The following is a 17885-nucleotide window of genomic DNA, read 5'->3' on the forward strand; positions in this document are numbered from 1 at the left end:
AGATCTACACGCAGATGCGTGTGTATCTGTCTGCATTCTCCATTGCTGGAATCTGAAGAAAAAATAAAAACACAGTAACAAGTGCCTACATAATATGAGGCTTAGAGCACAAGGGCTTGAAATTCCTGAGAGATTACACACGGACAGGATTGAGAGCAGGTCGGGCAGGGGTGGTAAGGCATTAAAGATTGTGAAACTTATCTGGAGCCTGGAGGAGAGAGGACAGGATCAACACAACACAGAACAGAATCTCTGACCGGACTGGGAGCGCTAGGAGTAACACAAGCTAGCAGATAAGAGACATTTTAAAAGCAGCCCTGAGACAGAGAGAGAAACAGTAACAGTAACTCATTGTAAAGTTGTTTGTGGATTGTCAGATGCGTTCGTGTTCCACTGGAGAAAAAAAGAATCATTGTATAATAAAAGTGACGTGAATTTGAATATAGTTTCAAAAATGTACTGTAAATTGATATGTCTGGAATGGACATGTTTGTGAAGTTTCTTCAGTTTCACTCAGATCACATGATGAGGGTGTATAATAGTAAGGGAGAGATCCAATCTGGTTTTAAATGACCTGCATCAGAATTTTATTCAGGAATACATTCCCGGCAGGTCCAAACAAAATTAAGAAAATAAAACACATCTCTTGCAGATCTCCCTTCATCCCAAACGATAACCATCAACATAGCAGGAGAATCCAGGTTCGCATTTACCTTCCGTTTACAGCTTCAATTAAACATGTTCATTCCTGCACAGACCTGGGGTCAATCAGACCTGCTAATACAATCACAGCAGAATTACAATTACACTCAAAAAAGTACCAAACAACTACACAAATGATCTCTATGTATTTAGGCATTTCAATAATACTACTCAACAGAGGGGGTTGTGAAAGCCAGGACTGGGTGCAGGACCAGTGTGAGCTTCTAACCCTGGAGATAGCAAGAGAGTGAGACAGCAAGAGAGAGAGACAGTGAGACAGAGAGAGAGACAGAGAGTGTCCCGTGACGAGGAATCAATGCAAGAACAGGAAGAGCTATACTTGACACGGCAGTCGTTAGTGTTTTATTATCATCAATATGATCAAGTTGAGAATCACTAGGAAAGCGTGCGTCTCTGTGTGCTAAAGGGAGGAGGGGGTGTGTCTGAATTGATAATGAGCTGCATCACATGACGCACAAAGCTCTCCTCCTCTCACGGAAACTAAACACAAGCCCACACGCACAGACCCTGACAGCTCTTACCCTCTTACCCCAGTTACGGGGAGAATATCCAATCACAGGCGCTGAAAAAGCACACAAACAGGGCAGCTGCTGCTTCACTCTCACTAACCCAAATATTATTAGTTAAGATGTGTTCCGCATCCCTCATGAAACATTAAGAGGATTACTTTACTCTCGCTTCATCGCAGTTTTTAAGTATGTTTTTATTCAGTGGAAGTTTACATATAACCCTAGATGTGTTAATAAATGCCACAGAAAAGGAGGGTCAGTTTATGACAAATCTTTAAAATGTCCATTGCAACGTGCACATCGTGGACTGCGAGACATTTAGTTTGATTTCCTAAGCCCTCATTTTCATTGACTGTGTGTGTCTGATCCCTGTCATGTTTTCCATTAAACCTCTTTTCCTGTGAGTTACTCCGAACGAACTACAGAATTTAAACAGCGAATCCAGAACTTATTTCAGAAAGTCTATTTTACAATTTTTGAAAAGTCCAAAAGACTGTGCAGGTTTTCATTTACTAGCCATTACAATCCTGACTGCAATCAATAACTCACACTCTGAGCCAGGCATTGCTTGGGGGTGCACAGTGGTGTTGCACTGCTCTGTACAGTACTGTTCTGCACACGTGGGAATGCACTGGCAGAGAGGATCCTAGAAGCCAGCCAACCAACTCCAGGAATCAGACACGTCAAGTTTAAAGACAGATCTATGCATTGTTTCCGACTGCTGTTTTGTGTTCAGAAAGCAACCCGGAAAGATAAAAGCCTCACACCAAGAAAACAAACAAGTGTTGTGAAAATCCACCACCACAAAATCATACCAGTAACTACGGTTTCCTTTTCTGTATCGATCTATCTAATCCTTCAAAAGGGTGACCTGGCACAAACAACACAACCAAGAGGCGCAATTTAAAAAGATCTTCCGACTTCCAGGCGTTTTTTCAGTTTCATGCCAGACCTTACCAGCCAGATTCTTGAGCTTCTTTCATGAAGGGATCTCGGTTGAGATCTCTTCAGTGTTTTGTAGCAGCAATGAAACTCTCGATTACCTGGCTGGCACCGTCTGCTGCACAGGCATTTACTGCTTAATAACTTTGAATTGCATTCCCGGACAGATAACTGGGCTGCCTCCAGGAGACTCACATTGAGGGTTCACATGGTAATCTGTGCTACCCACTTATAGACAGAATGATATATACATGTTTTTATAGAGCACACAGTAACACCACAGTTCAGTCATCAGTATCTTAAAAGAAAAGAAAAACAAAGACAGAGAAGGGCACCGAGCAAGGGCTGTGCTAGAAATGATTTTGAATTCTGAAGTTAGATCCTGCTTTCATTGCTCTAACGCCTCTGTAGTCGGTGTCCTGTGAACGATGTCCATTTATCTCCAGTCCCGTCGTTCGCACTACGATGCTTTCCCCAGCTCGATCTTCTTCTGAATGGCTCTCGCAGAGTGATAGATCAGAGAGTCTACGAGTCCCGCCACTGCGAAACAAACCACACAGACCGGCGCGTCACCCAACCAGCATCGTGAAGCTGAACCACCAACAGCATCACAAATAAAACAAACAATCTGAGAGCACTCAAAAACACCCACCTGTAAACACTCCTCCAACGATGGCACATACGCCCGTGAGAAAATGTGTGAACGACCTGCAAAGCAACGCAGTCAGTTTTACACAGCGCTGAAGTACACTCAATAAATGCTTTTAGTACAGCAAATTGTACTAGTCTGGTAAATGTATATCCCTCCCATTGCCAATGGGGTACATCCAGGTGCGCTCTGTGTGCGCTTTACTGTGCTCCCATCAGCGCCTTCTCTTATTTCATGTGCTACGACACAACAGCTTTCTGCATTATTAAACAGCTCTTTGAATCTGTGACAGGCAGATTCTCACAGTGCTTCACTCCAAGATCACTACTGGCAAGAACATAAATACGACAAAACATGAATGAATACATCTGGGGATGAATAAGAAACAACTTCAAATGTCTTCCAAAGACCTAAAAGAAACCCCCTTGCTGTTTGATAGCTGTATGGAGTGTGTGTTTCTCCCTTGCTGTATGGAGTGTGTGTTTCTCCCTTGCTGTATTCAGTGTGTTTCTCCCTTGCTGTATTCAGTGTGTTTCTCCCTTCCTGTATTCAGTGTGTGTTTCTCCCTTGCTGTATTCAGTGTGTGTTTCTCCCTTGCTGTATTCAGTGTGTGTTTCTCCCTTCCTGTATTCAGTGTGTGTTTCTCCCTTCCTGTATTCAGTGTGTGTTTCTCCCTTGCTGTATTCAGTGTGTTTCTCCCTTCCTGTATTCAGTGTGTGTTTCTCCCTTGCTGTATTCGGTGTGTGTTTCTCCCTTGCTGTATTCAGTGTGTGTTTCTCCCTGCTGTATGGAGTGTGTGTTTCTCCCTTGCTGTTTGGAGTGTGTGTTTCTCCCTTGCTGTATTCAGTGTGTGTTTCTCCCTTCCTGTATTCAGTGTGTGTTTCTCCCTTGCTGTATTCAGTGTGTGTTTCTCCCTTGCTGTATTCAGTGTGTGTTTCTCCCTGCTGTATGGAGTGTGTGTTTCTCCCTTGCTGTTTGGAGTGTGTGTTTCTCCCTTGCTGTATTCAGTGTGTGTTTCTCCCTTGCTGTATGGAGTGTGTGTTTCTCCCTTCCTGTATTCAGTGTGTGTTTCTCCCTTGCTGTATTCAGTGTGTGTTTCTCCCTTGCTGTATTCAGTGTGTGTTTCTCCCTTGCTGTATTCAGTGTGTGTTTCTCCCTTGCTGTATGGAGTGTGTGTTTCTCCCTTGCTGTATGGAGTGTGTGTTTCTCCCATGCTGTTTGCTAGCTGTATTCAGTATGTTTCCGGTCCTCACACCCCTGCTATTCAGTATGGTATCCTAACCCCGCTAGCTCCCTTACCTCTGCTTCTCTGTGAATTTCACCATCATGGGAGACAGTTCATACAGCACGAAGACCCCCGGCAGGCCCTGGTCTCCTACCAGACCATTGGCTCTTTTCTCATGCCTTGTCACTGAGAACTGGTTCGTTTTCACCACCTGTTCAATACAGACAGACGAAGGGGAGGAAAGGTTCAAAGCCACTTGCTTCAAATTTTAAAATTCTCCGTGGTCTTGTATTTTAAATTGTGAAAAACAACACCTGTTAGTGAAGTTACAAAAAAAACTAGAAATAAAATGGGGTATTTAAATTGATTTAAGAGCTTCATTTAGCCACACCTTCCAAAGAATATACACAGTCTAACAAAGAGTCATGTATACACAGTATATATACACTATCATATTACATTTCATATACACAGTATATATACACTACTCTATGATTACATTTCATATACACAGTATATATACACTACTCTATGATTACATTTCATATACACAGTATATATACACTACTCTATGATTACATTTCATATACACTACTCTAGGATTACATTTCATATACACAGTATATATACACTACTCTATGATTACATTTCATATACACAGTATATATACACTACTCTATGATTACATTTCATATACACTACTCTAGGATTACATTTCATATCCTGCTGTATCACACTTACCGCTCCATCAGCTTTCACGTATATTGTCGGGACGATTTTCACAAAGTACTGGTACATCATGGAAACTAAAACAAATTGAACATGTTGCACGACTCTGCTGCCTCAATACATTCATAATTAAACTTAACAAAAACTCTCAACCACATCAACAACAAAAGAAATGTACTGAGGTGCAGGACTCGCATGGAGCCTGCAAACAACTATCATCGTATAATAATAATAATAATAACACTAATAACAGTGATGATAATAATAATAATAATAATAATAATAATAATAATAATAACAGTGATAATAATAATAATAATAATAATAATAATAATAATAATAATAATAATAATAATAATAATAATAGTGATGATGATGATAATAATTATTATTATTTTGTTTCATTAAATGGTAACGTTTTGCAGGTTCCACTTTGTGGTATTGTTTAAAAAATGTTAGCAAGCCTAAACCGCTAGGCGTCGCCATTTCTACCACACGATTCAGAGCCTCGTGTCTCCGGTCATGTGATGAGGGTGCTTCAGTGCGTTACATTGACAGCACTTCCTGTAATGCATTATAAGATGGCCACTTGCTAAAGGAGACCCAGACGTGTGTGGAGAGAGAGACACAGAGACAGAGAGACAGAGAGAGATAGGGGGTTTAACACGAATATACAAAGTGTGAGACGCGACTGCTCTGGTAAGACGGAAACAATTCAACACACACGGTAAGAAGGAGGTCCCTTTAAAAACGCGCTAGCCAGCAGAAAACGGGGAGCTTTCAAAATGTTTGTCGTGTAATATTTATTATCAAGGCCAGTCCGAGGTGAAGGAACAACACGTCAGAACATAGAAGTGAAATGCAACTCAAATTAAACCAGTGCGATACAAAATACGAACAGCAACATGCCGCGAAAACGCAAGGGATTATACAGATCTCATTAGTACAGCACCGGGGATGAAGCACACGGGCTAGTTTTCTCTAAAAACTTTGAATCACCGAGTATTTAAAAAATAAATAAAAAAAAAATCAAAGCATTTCTGCGTAGCTGGTATTTTGATTATTTGTTTGGTAAACCAGCGTAACAGTTTGTGAATCACAAAGCCAGGGTAGGATTTTAAATCGTTGTTGTTATTAGCGTTGTCATCCTCTTTTTTTCATTCTTACTGGTTTCTCCAGATGCCGGTTGCTGTTGGACCTTACGGACAGACCCAGCCCAAATGCTTCGACAGGGTTAAAATGGGCTTCATGATGGGGTTTGCAGTGGGAATGGCAGCCGGAGCGATGTTCGGCACCTTCTCCTGTCTCAGGTACTGTAGGACTGGGAAGGAGACTCCCATTGCACAGCACTTTCAGCCATTCCAGGTTTTACTACACGCTTGATTAGCCCCGCAGTGTGTCTAGATAACAGGACCGTGTGCGTCTTAAACTCCTAGCAGAACCGCGATTGGGTCAAACTGTTACTCCCATTCCAGGTTTTAGGACAAGCTTGATGGGTAACAAGCACTGGTGTGTCTTATTAAACTCAGTTACAAAATCAGGATTGGATCAAACTGCTGTGCAATGGGAGTCTTATTTCCATCCCTGATAACAATATTTCTGCACTACCTTCATGGTCCAGTGGTTAAAGAAACGGGATTGTAACCAGGAGGTCCCCGGTTCAAATCCCACCTCAGCCACGGACTTGAGCAAGTCACTTAACCTCCTTGTGCTCCGTCTTTCGGGTGAGACGTAGTTGTAAGTGACTCTGCAGCTGATGCATAGTTCACACACCCTAGTCTCTGTAAGTCGCCTTGGATAAAGGTGTCTGCTAAAAAAAAAATGTATCTGGCATTTATAATTAATGAAGAAGTCTAATTTAAAAGCACCGTGACCCACTGTCTCAGTCTGAACTCTCCATTCACAGCTCTGACTCTTTGTGCTTGTTTTCTGATTTTTTTTCTACAGGATAGGGATGAGAGGCAGAGAACTAATGGGTGGGGTTGGCAAGACCATGCTGCAGAGCGGAGGGACGTTTGGCACTTTCATGGCGATTGGAATGGGAATCAGATGCTGAAACGCAATCTGCACTTTCTCCAGGACTGTGGGGTTTAGCATTCACCCTGACTCTGCATAAAAAAACACTTTTAGCCACTACTACTTTCTGTACATAAGTCCTGATAAATAAAGTTGTGTTAATAAGCTCCATTACTGGAAAGGAAAATGAAAAAAACAGAAACAGAAACGGCACGTCTCAAACTGCCTGGTTCACACAAAAAAAAAACACACACGCAGAATGAATCTCATTTGTAATTTCTTCTTGAAATAATAAAAAAAAACAAAAAAAAAAAAAAAAACATTCTGGTACCTGATCTTTGTTTTTAAATAGCACATTTTACTGCTGATTTCAAAATGTAGTAAAAAGGCAGACCCTGGAAAATGACTTTAATACCACTTAAGTTAATCGAAACAAGCCCTCGCGGGCTGGCTCCGAGGGTCAGGAAACAAGCCCTCGCAGGCTGGCTCCGAGGGTCAGGAAACAAGCCCTCGCGGGCTGGCTCCGAGGGTCAGGAAACAAGCCCTCGCGGGCTGGCTCCGAGGGTCAGGAAACAAGCCCTCGCGGGCTGGCTCCGAGGGTCAGGAAACAAGCCCTCGCGGGCTGGCTCCGAGGGTCAGGAAACAAGCCCTCGCGGGCTGGCTCCGAGGGTCAGGAAACAAAACCTTGCAGGCTGGCTCCGAGGGTCAGGAAACAAGCCCTCGCGGGCTGGCTCCGAGGGTCAGGAAACAAGCCCTCGCGGGCTGGCTCCGAGGGTCAGGAAACAAGCCCTCGCGGGCTGGCTCCGAGGGTCAGGAAACAAAACCTTGCGGGCTGGCTCCGAGGGTCAGGAAACAAACCTATGTGGTTTGTGCTTCATCACGAGCTACTTGGGAAGGAACTACATTGAATGCAGGTTAAAGAACACTGAAGCACAGCAACGTGATCCTACCCTGAATGCAGGTTAAAGAATACTGAAGCACAGCAACGTGATCCTACCGTGCTCTGCAGCTACGTTAGTTCCGTCCAGAGGATTCACGATTCCTGGGTAATCCTCCCCGAATGACAAGTGTCTGATGAAATGAGTCATGTTTATCTAGACGGGAAACAACACATTGGAATGAATTCCCGTTAATAACGTTAACGTCCGCTCGCGGTCACCTTTTTATTATTAGAAAGGCAACTTAACATGGTCTGATTAGACATGCAGTGACTGAAGGCGCTACTGCAGTACATTATGAATCAGACCCATCCAGTTAACCCCCAAACAGAACACGTAAAGAGACCATTACCCACTGCCTTAATACTTACATTATCCAGTCCAAAGCTCTGCAGGTCATGAACTAAAAGAGGAAAAAGAATTGTGAACACCACAATGGGCAGAGTATTGACATTTTAACATCCTTCATAAATCACAAGGGATATTTTCTAGGTATCGTACTTTTTTTTTACAGGATATTCGAAACTCCTATAAGCAAACGAGGCTGTGTTACATTCGTTTTCCTTGGTAATTATTTTTCAACTGGGTTCAATAGCAAGCACAAATAAAGGTTTATTGACAGAGGGGGTTTGAAAGCAGACTTAACGCACAGATTATCAGCAAAGCAAGGGAGCAACAGTTATAAAGAGTTCAAACACAGGGTTTTGCAGTTAAGTAACAGGGTAAATGCAGAGCAGTAATACTGGGGTGGAGCTGAGCTTCCACTTGAGAGCTCAATTAGCTGCCACACAAATAGAACCTGGATCAAGAATATATTGGGATCCCTGTCCTATAAAAATATGCAAAAAGAAGAAAAAAAAAAGCAACTTACTTTCCACAGCGTGTACTGCAGAAAGGAAAGAGAGAGAGAAAGGACAGAACGTCACAATAAAGTGAAGACATCAGCCCTGTCTGCGCTGGTTCCTGCCACAGCGTCACTCTGCTGAAATCACAGCTAGGATTGCATTACCAGCCTGCCGCTGTTTCAAGGATCTATTCACCATAGGCAGACGCATGAACCAATCAAAGCCCTGGTCTCACCAGCTGGCACACGGGCGCAGCCGTGGCACTAAGCATGAACCAGCTGGCTTCTGTTGCTCGGTGATGGAGGGTGTAAATACTGCATGTTGGCATCACTGCTCAGAAAGGTACATTCCTGCACTGCAATACCTGGTTACTTAAACCTGATAGGAATTTTAAAAAAAACACCTACAAGGTAACACAAGTTTGAAGCATGTTTGCAGCACACCTGCAACGTGCCACTCCATGTGCGATTGAGTATTGTGTTACACTGGAGATGTCACTCACAGTGGAATTCCAGGCTGCGTTGGGATTATACAGGCTAAGGTAATAAGAGGCAGGCAGCTGCACATGTGTGTTACACTTAAAGATCGTTATTATAGATACCAGTTTACAGCTCAATATTGTGAGCTCTTGCTAGGTTTGTTAATGTTGACCCAATGCTGTCTTTTAATTCAATGTCTCTTTAATGGATCACTGTATATCTGCAAAAGATACAGGGCAATGAATTCTAACAAGCAAAGGGACCAGCGCCTCCAAAGGCGTGCTGTTAATAAAAAGCAAAACTCAGCAAGATACAAAAGCTTGTGATTAAAAATAAAAACGCCTGCTCTAATTATAGCAGATAAGGAACAGAATGCAAATGCAAGCGATGAATTAGAACGACACAGTGCAGGGCAGGCAAACACAGAGAGCAGGGGTTCAGCGTGGACAGACAGGTGAACAGTGACATGCGAGGGGGAAGCGGGTGCAGTTTCAGACGCACACAAGTGAATTTGCGCTTGCAAATCCAGGAACATACAAATTACATTTCAATGAAATTCCAAGCAGTTTTAAAATATAGTGCACAAAACAGCAAAGTGTTACGAGACAGTATGTTCACAAATAGGGCAGCGGGCGCTATGAAATACAAGGCTGCCGTTTCAACTGTGAAAGCAGGACTGCGTTCTACCAGCTCGTACATAGGAACAGTTTAAAAGGTCGAATTATATTTCTTATGCCTTGGTTAAAGATCATGGTGACTTGTACCTGGCTTTGAAACAAGGAAATATCTGTGCATCAGAGTAGACTAGCCACGTGAGGGAGCTGCTGTAGCAAGCTGCTTAGCAAAGGGGATGCTCTGTGAACAATTACAATGACTTTACAGTAAAACACATTTAATGCTTTGAGATAAAAAGAAAGAAAGAACACCATAATTCAATTCCTGACATTAACGTCAAACAACGAAACCCTGTAAACACAAGAAAGCTGTACACTGAAATACTTGCCATGCACGTGGGACTGTTGAAAGCTTTTTCCTGGTGCAAAATGGAAGTTCCCAGCCACCTAGAAAACACAGATATCAATGCGTTTACTCTACTTGTGTTACAGGTGCATGGTGGAGGGCAGGGTGTATGTCTGGGGCAGGGCAGTGCTCTGTGTGTCTTGTTGAAAGGCTTGTGTTACAGGTGCATGGTGGAGGGCAGGGGCAGTGCTCTGCGTACCTTGTTGACCTCCAGGAACCCGTACAGCTTGCAGCCTTCGTTCTTCTGCTCCTGCATCTTCTGGCTGAAGCCCTCCCTCTTGCACTGCTCGATGGTGTCCGGGTTTTTAAAGGCCCATCCTCTCCTCCTGTAGCCTTCTCTCACATCATCACACGAGTTACAGCACCTGCCCACGCGCCAGGGAAAAGACAGCTTTCATACTCGGACTGCCACGTTTCAATGCAACCAGGGCTGGAGCGTCTTTCACTTGTTTCAATTCCAATTCCTTTTGAAAATCAATCCCCAATTGACATCAATTCCAGCACTCCACTGAACACAACTGCAATTAGAAGCATTCCGTTAAAACGAGCTTCTCACAGTGGCAACAGATTACTTCAATTAAACTGGCTGTGAATGACAGCAGCTGAACAATCACAGCAATTATTATCTCAAATATCAATTCCAATCAGTTCCCTCGAAGGAGTTGGGGTCGGAGTTGGGGTCGGAGTTGGGGTCGGGGATTGATTCTAAATGGAAATGGAATTGGAACTGAAAACAGGAATTCACCCCAACCCTGCTCTAGACTGGTAAATTTCGTTTTTACGGCTATTCAGAAATGAAACTCATGTGCTGGTTCTAGCGCTCGTTGAACTCACTTGAGATCTTCAGTCTCAGCTCCGTAGCAGCTCTCACAGCGGTTGGGGTCCAGTTTGCTTGGATCAAAAGCTTCAGGCTCCTCCTTTCCCAGCTCTTAAAGAAACCAGACCAGAGCAGTCAAACGCTGTTCCAAACGACTGTACACACAATACACTGACAAGAGCACACGCAGCAGACTAACTCACCCTGTCTGTTCAATTGGATATTCCCATCAACAAAACAAACTGCATCTCTCCTGAGTCTTGAATTATGCCGAGCCGAGAAACATTATTAGAATCTTTTTAGCTTATACGATTCCAAAAGCTTTCAGGCTGGAGCAAAGAAAGATAGGAACACGCGATCGCCCAGGGTGGGAGGATCGTCCTGTGAGAGGATCGTCCTGTGAGAGGATCGCTCCGGCTGGGAGGATCGTCCTGTGAGAGGATCGTCCTGTGAGAGGATCGTCCTGGCTGGGAGGATCGTCCTGTGAGAGGATCGTCCTGTGAGAGGATCGCCCTGGCTGAGAGGATCGTCCTGGCTGAGAGGATCGTCCTGTGAGAGGATCGTCCTGTGAGAGGATCGTCCTGTGAGAGGATCGCTCCGGCTGGGAGGATCGTCCTGTGAGAGGATCGTCCTGTGAGAGGATCGTCCTGGCTGAGAGGATCGTCCTGTGAGAGGATCGCTCCGGCTGGGAGGATCGTCCTGTGAGAGGATCGTCCTGTGAGAGGATCGCCCTGGCTGGGAGGATCGTCCTGTGAGAGGATCGTCCTGTGAGAGGATCGTCCTGTGAGAGGATCGTCCTGTGAGAGGATCGCCCTGGCTGAGAGGATCGTCCTGGCTGAGAGGATCGTCCTGTGAGAGGATCGTCCTGTGAGAGGATCGTCCTGTGAGAGGATCGTCCTGTGAGAGGATCGCTCCGGCTGGGAGGATCGTCCTGTGAGAGGATCGTCCTGTGAGAGGATCGCCCTGGCTGAGAGGATCGTCCTGTGAGAGGATCGTCCTGTGAGAGGATCGTCCTGTGAGAGGATCGTCCTGTGAGAGGATCGCTCCGGCTGGGAGGATCGTCCTGTGAGAGGATCGTCCTGTGAGAGGATCGTCCTGTGAGAGGATCGTCCTGTGAGAGGATCGTCCTGTGAGAGGATCGCCCTGGCTGAGAGGATCGTCCTGGCTGAGAGGATCGTCCTGTGAGAGGATCGTCCTGTGAGAGGATCGTCCTGTGAGAGGATCGCTCCGGCTGGGAGGATCGTCCTGTGAGAGGATCGCTCCGGCTGGGAGGATCGTCCTGTGAGAGGATCGTCCTGTGAGAGGATCGTCCTGTGAGAGGATCGCCCTGGCTGGGAGGATCGTCCTGTGAGAGGATCGTCCTGTGAGAGGATCGTCCTGTGAGAGGATCGTCCTGTGAGAGGATCGTCCTGTGAGAGGATCGCCCTGGCTGAGAGGATCGTCCTGGCTGAGAGGATCGTCCTGTGAGAGGATCGTCCTGTGAGAGGATCGTCCTGTGAGAGGATCGCTCCGGCTGGGAGGATCGTCCTGTGAGAGGATCGTCCTGTGAGAGGATCGCCCTGGCTGAGAGGATCGTCCTGTGAGAGGATCGTCCTGTGAGAGGATCGTCCTGTGAGAGGATCGTCCTGTGAGAGGATCGCTCCGGCTGGGAGGATCGTCCTGTGAGAGGATCGTCCTGTGAGAGGATCGTCCTGTGAGAGGATCGTCCTGTGAGAGGATCGCCCTGGCTGAGAGGATCGTCCTGTGAGAGGATCGTCCTGTGAGAGGATCGTCCTGTGAGAGGATCGCCCTGGCTGAGAGGATCGCCCTGGCTGAGAGGATCGTCCTGTGAGAGGATCGTCCTGTGAGAGGATCGTCCTGTGAGAGGATCGTCCTGTGAGAGGATCGTCCTGGCTGAGAGGATCGTCCTGTGAGAGGATCGTCCTGTGAGAGGATCGCCCTGGCTGAGAGGATCGTCCTGGCTGAGAGGATCGTCCTGGCTGAGAGGATCGTCCTGTGAGAGGATCGTCCTGTGAGAGGATCGTCCTGTGAGAGGATCGTCCTGTGAGAGGATCGCCCTGTGAGAGGATCGTCCTGTGAGAGGATCGCTCCGGCTGGGAGGATCGCCCTGGCTGAGAGGATCGTCCTGTGAGAGGATCGTCCTGTGAGAGGATCGTCCTGTGAGAGGATCGTCCTGTGAGAGGATCGTCCTGTGAGAGGATCGCTCCGGCTGGGAGGATCGTCCTGTGAGAGGATCGCTCCGGCTGGGAGGATCGTCCTGTGAGAGGATTGTCCTGTGAGAGGATCGTCCTGGCTGAGAGGATCGTCCTGTGAGAGGATCGTCCTGTGAGAGGATCGCTCCGGCTGGGAGGATCGTCCTGTGAGAGGATCGTCCTGTGAGAGGATCGTCCTGGCTGGGAGGATCGTCCTGTGAGAGGATCGTCCTGTGAGAGGATCGCCCTGGCTGAGAGGATCGTCCTGTGAGAGGATCGTCCTGTGAGAGGATCGTCCTGTGAAAGGATCGTCCTGTGAGAGGATCGCCCTGGCTGAGAGGATCGTCCTGTGAGAGGATCGCCCTGGCTGAGAGGATCGTCCTGTGAGAGGATCGCCCTGGCTGAGAGGATCGTCCTGTGAGAGGATCGTCCTGTGAGAGGATCGCCCTGGCTGAGAGGATCGTCCTGTGAGAGGATCGCCCCGGATGGGAGGTCACTCACCGTGTTTCTCTGCCTCTGGAGTCACTGGCTTTCCTTCCTTATCCAGTCTCTGTTTAAACAGGTTGTGCTCAACATCCAGCTGCTGCTCTCCAGCCACATCCATTGCATCGATGCTCAGATCTGAGAAACACAGGGAGTTTGAGAAGAAGAACGGCTACTGAAATAGGCTGTGATCTAACAAACCCGGTGGTCCATCCCATGCACTTGCTGCTTGCAAAGGGGATTTGTCAGAGTTTTGTACTCACAAGCACATGGCATGTGGGGGAAGAGGACGTCGATATTGATCTTCAGCTTGTCTCCTCTGGATGTGTCCACGTATAACTCCGGGTAAACCTGATTCAAGAAAAGACAAAACTGGAGCTGTGAGCACTGTCACACTGTCAAGGAGGTGTGCATGCATCAGCAGCATTGCACTGGAGGTGAAGAGCCTCCCTAACCCCAATGCAAACACAGCAGTGAAGAGCCTCCCTAACCCCAAAGCAAACACAGCAGTGAAGAGCCTCCCTAACCCCAATGCAAACACAGCAGTGAAGAGCCTCCCTAACCCCAATGCAAACACAGCAGTGAAGAGCCTCCCTAACCCCAATGCAAACACAGCAGTGAAGAGCCTCCCTAACCCCAATGCAAACACAGCAGTGAAGAGCCTCCCTAACCCCAATGCAAACACAGCAGTGAAGAGCCTCCCTAACCCCAATGCAAACACAGCAGTGAAGAGCCTCCCTAACCCCAATGCAAACACAGCAGTGAAGAGCCTCCCTAACCCCAATGCAAACACAGCAGTGAAGAGCCTCCCTAACCCCAATGCAAACACAGCAGTGAAGAGCCTCCCTAACCCCAATGCAAACACAGCAGTGAAGAGCCTCCCTAACCCCAATGCAAACACAGCAGTGAAGAGCCTCCCTAACCCCAATGCAAACACAGCAGTGAAGAGCCTCCCTAACCCCAATGCAAACACAGCAGTGAAGAGCCTCCCTAACCCCAATGCAAACACAGCAGTGAAGAGCCTCCCTAACCCCAATGCAAACACAGCAGTGAAGAGCCTCCCTAACCCCAATGCAAACACAGCAGTGAAGAGCCTCCCTAACCCCAATGCAAACACAGCAGTGAAGAGCCTCCCTAACCCCAATGCAAACACAGCAGTGAAGAGCCTCCCTAACCCCAATGCAAACACAGCAGTGAAGAGCCTCCCTAACCCCAATGCAAACACAGCAGTGAAGAGCCTCCCTAACCCCAATGCAAACACAGCAGTGAAGAGCCTCCCTAACCCCAATGCAAACACAGCAGTGAAGAGCCTCCCTAACCCCAATGCAAACACAGCAGTGAAGAGCCTCCCTAACCCCAATGCAAACACAGCAGTGAAGAGCCTCCTTAACCCCAATGCAAACACAGCAGTGAAGAGCCTCCCTAACCCCAATGCAAACACAGCAGTGAAGAGCCTCCCTAACCCCAATGCAAACACAGCAGTGAAGAGCCTCCCTAACCCCAATGCAAACACAGCAGTGAAGAGCCTCCCTAACCCCAATGCAAACACAGGAGGTGAACCTACTTCCTTAGTGAGGTAGTACTGAAGCTCTGAGAAGAAGAGGATCAGCATGATCAGCCCGCTGATAATCGTCACTGTAGAGAGAGAGAGAGAGAGAGAGAGCAGAAAACACACTAATATCACAACATTAACTACAATAGCATTTTATATAAATATTTGTATTACATGTTTAAAAAGCATGCATGCAATCTTATGATCCAAACATATTCTCAAATCTAGAATCCCCCAGAAAGCTGGCCTTGTTGACTGTCCACTGGGTGATCTCGCGCTATGGGTGCACGCACAGACACACGCACACACACACAGGATTCCTCTGTGCTCTGTGAGATTGGAATGCATGACGTGTGGCAGCGAGACTAAGAAATCAAACAGATATGTAAAAATCGCTCAGGTTTACAGGACACCCCTGCAGAACAAGTTTTGTGTGAACATTAAACACTAAAGATCTTTCGTAAGGTTTTGTTGGCTCCTCCCCGCGCTGAATGTAAAACACACTTTACAGGTAAAACAAACCCAGAAGATGAGATAAACCACCGGCATAACTGGTCTAGGACCTTCTGTGAAGTGAGCCGAGTGGAGTTACAGTAAGACACCGTCATAGAACACTACTGTAATCTCTAGACTGCATGCACGTTACTGGACCGCACCTTAACATCACAGTATTGACATGATGAAGCTCCACACAATGACAAGCACAGGCAACATGTCATTTATTATAGCGCCCTTCGAGCTTCAATAAAACACACTGACAAGGAGATGCACATTTCTGCACGCGTCGTCCTACATAAAATGACCTGTCTGAAAAGTTAGCACGGGTTCAGCATTTATTTTGGACTATATCCGCGCGTCGGATTTTCAGTTGGAATGCTGCTTTGGTTGCAGAGCGGAAGTCGAGGTTTGTTGTAAACATGACGTGTTGAAGAAGCTCTGGTCTGTCTGACAGCAGACAGGCATCCTGAATCTTACCTGTGTCCGAAGTGCCAGCCTGCTGTACCGCAGTAATGAAACCAGCCGCAAACCAACCTAGACGTTTGATCCTTTGCCTGCAAAGCCATTTCTGAATGACATTTTCTTTGGAACGCCGTCGCCCGAATTAATACAATCATTCATTCATTCCACTTCATTAACTAAAAATGCAATTTATACTGTACATACAAGACTCCGCGAAGCATTGGCTAGAAAGAACGAGCTCATCGGTTTAACTAAGATCCCTTAATGACAAATACATACTGACTGCATCACAACTCACCCGTTGCTCCGCCGCATGTTTTCACCCTGAAATCCTCCAGTGTTTTAGGATAAGCGTCAAACTGTTTAAGTTTACTGAGAGCCTCCATCTTCACTACCCCGCAAACAGCGCAACACAACCACTTCCTCCTTTACATACTTCCGGATAGTTCACGGTTCTCTTTGCAATTTGATTGGCTGTGACCAGCCAGTCTCCAGTGACGCAATACAGAGGAGGCAGAGCTGCATTCTGGGAGTTGGAGTCCATCAGAATCAGGGTCCTGTTCTAGAAACCTTGCCTAAGAAGAATGCTCTTAATTTGAATTACCGCAGACCCAGGCTGTTCTCTTTCAAACACAGGCAGCAAGAAGATAGCTAGCTCGGTCTCGTCTCGTTTAAATTCATACAGAAAACACCTGAAGCAATCAAATCAAACCTTTACTTATCCAGAGGAGTCGCTGGAGAACATATTGCCATTCACAATGAGGACCTGGCACGCAAGACAGTGTCGTGTCGTGTCATGCAGTAGAACACGTTCTGGCTGTTTGCCAGAAACCTTTAGAAATGTTATTTTTACTGCTGGGATTGACGCTGTAGTGTAATTATCCTGTCAGAACCTTGACTACAACAACAAAAACTAATTATTAAAAAAAAAAAACAGAAGTGTAAGTTTTTTCATCTTGAGTCATTTTTAAAAGTCAATGTATAATTGCACTTCACTTCAAATATTAAATAAATAAATACATCAAATAAAACTAACCAGAAAAATATCTCAAAAGTAAAGATTTACCTGTAAGCATTTTAACCACTGCAACGCCATGGCTGGTTTCACAGACCCTGGCTGGATGTCATCTGGGATTACTTTACCTAAATTAACACCGTATTCCAGGGTCAGTGTGAATCAGGGTCTGTGAAACCAGCCGCACATCTTTTCCATGACTGTCGATTGTTGAAGCACATGCTGTGGAAGGTGTAGGGTTGCTTGGTAAATTCACCCCCCTTCACACCCTTTATAGTATGTTATTTAGAACATACAGAAATGAAACTTGAGAGTTACGATCTCTGCTACAGCAGTGCAGGTGCATTAGATTGGTGTAATGCATTTTCACAAACACTTTTACATTTTTCTTTCAAAGCTGATGGGAGTTTACTAAGCCACACGTGTAACAATTAAAGAGCAGGAGATATATATTTTTAGCTTTAGATGAACAAAGTTTGTTCCCCCCTCAGCATTTTCTTATCGTTTAATACATTTCTTCATCCCCTCTTTGTAAATCAATATTTGAAATCTGTCAATTTCACAAGCAGATTCGTGCTGCTTGTTTCGTAGGGCTGTTCTGGAGTGAGTTCAGCAAACACGTTGGCCATGTGAACTACAGGAGGCCAGTGCAGCCTGCTTCTCTTACTGCTGTGCCACTGCAACTGGAAATAACAAGTCTCTACACTGCACAGTCTGCTTCTCTTACTGCTGTGCCACTGCAACTGGAAATAACAAGTCTCTACACTGCACAGTCCGCTTCTCTTACTGCT

General features: G+C 46.0%; 2 protein-coding genes across 4 annotated transcripts; one reads left to right on the forward strand and one right to left on the reverse strand.

Annotated features, from left to right (window-relative positions):
• Positions 1 to 563: 563 nt before the first annotated feature.
• Positions 564 to 16528, reverse strand: LOC117422598 (endoplasmic reticulum-Golgi intermediate compartment protein 3). 3 transcript variants are annotated; one of them, XM_058990676.1, is made up of 14 exons: positions 16378 to 16528; positions 15132 to 15202; positions 13831 to 13918; positions 13586 to 13705; positions 10910 to 11003; positions 10275 to 10440; positions 10059 to 10116; positions 8603 to 8617; positions 8103 to 8134; positions 7791 to 7887; positions 4793 to 4854; positions 4123 to 4262; positions 2827 to 2882; positions 564 to 2714 (listed from the first exon to the last, which is right to left on the reverse strand). In XM_058990676.1, exons 1-14 carry the CDS (start codon positions 16463 to 16465, stop codon positions 2635 to 2637), a joined length of 1167 nt encoding a protein of 388 aa, XP_058846659.1. In that variant the 5' UTR covers positions 16466 to 16528; the 3' UTR covers positions 564 to 2634. The 3 variants fall into 3 exon arrangements, with proteins under 3 accessions (XP_058846659.1, XP_058846658.1, XP_058846660.1); XM_058990675.1 differs by having other exon boundaries at positions 4123 to 4259; positions 4790 to 4854; XM_058990677.1 differs by lacking the exon at positions 8603 to 8617 and having other exon boundaries at positions 4123 to 4259; positions 4790 to 4854.
• On the forward strand, positions 5343 to 7054 carry LOC117432037 (reactive oxygen species modulator 1). Its single transcript, XM_034908024.2, has 3 exons — positions 5343 to 5504; positions 5957 to 6087; positions 6725 to 7054. Exons 2-3 carry the CDS (start codon positions 5957 to 5959, stop codon positions 6831 to 6833), a joined length of 240 nt encoding a protein of 79 aa, XP_034763915.1. The 5' UTR covers positions 5343 to 5504; the 3' UTR covers positions 6834 to 7054.
• Positions 16529 to 17885: the final 1357 nt, after the last annotated feature.

The sequence above is a fragment of the Acipenser ruthenus genome, chromosome 18 (assembly GCF_902713425.1).
Source record: "Acipenser ruthenus chromosome 18, fAciRut3.2 maternal haplotype, whole genome shotgun sequence".
In the NCBI taxonomy this organism is placed as follows: Eukaryota; Metazoa; Chordata; class Actinopteri; order Acipenseriformes; family Acipenseridae; genus Acipenser; species Acipenser ruthenus.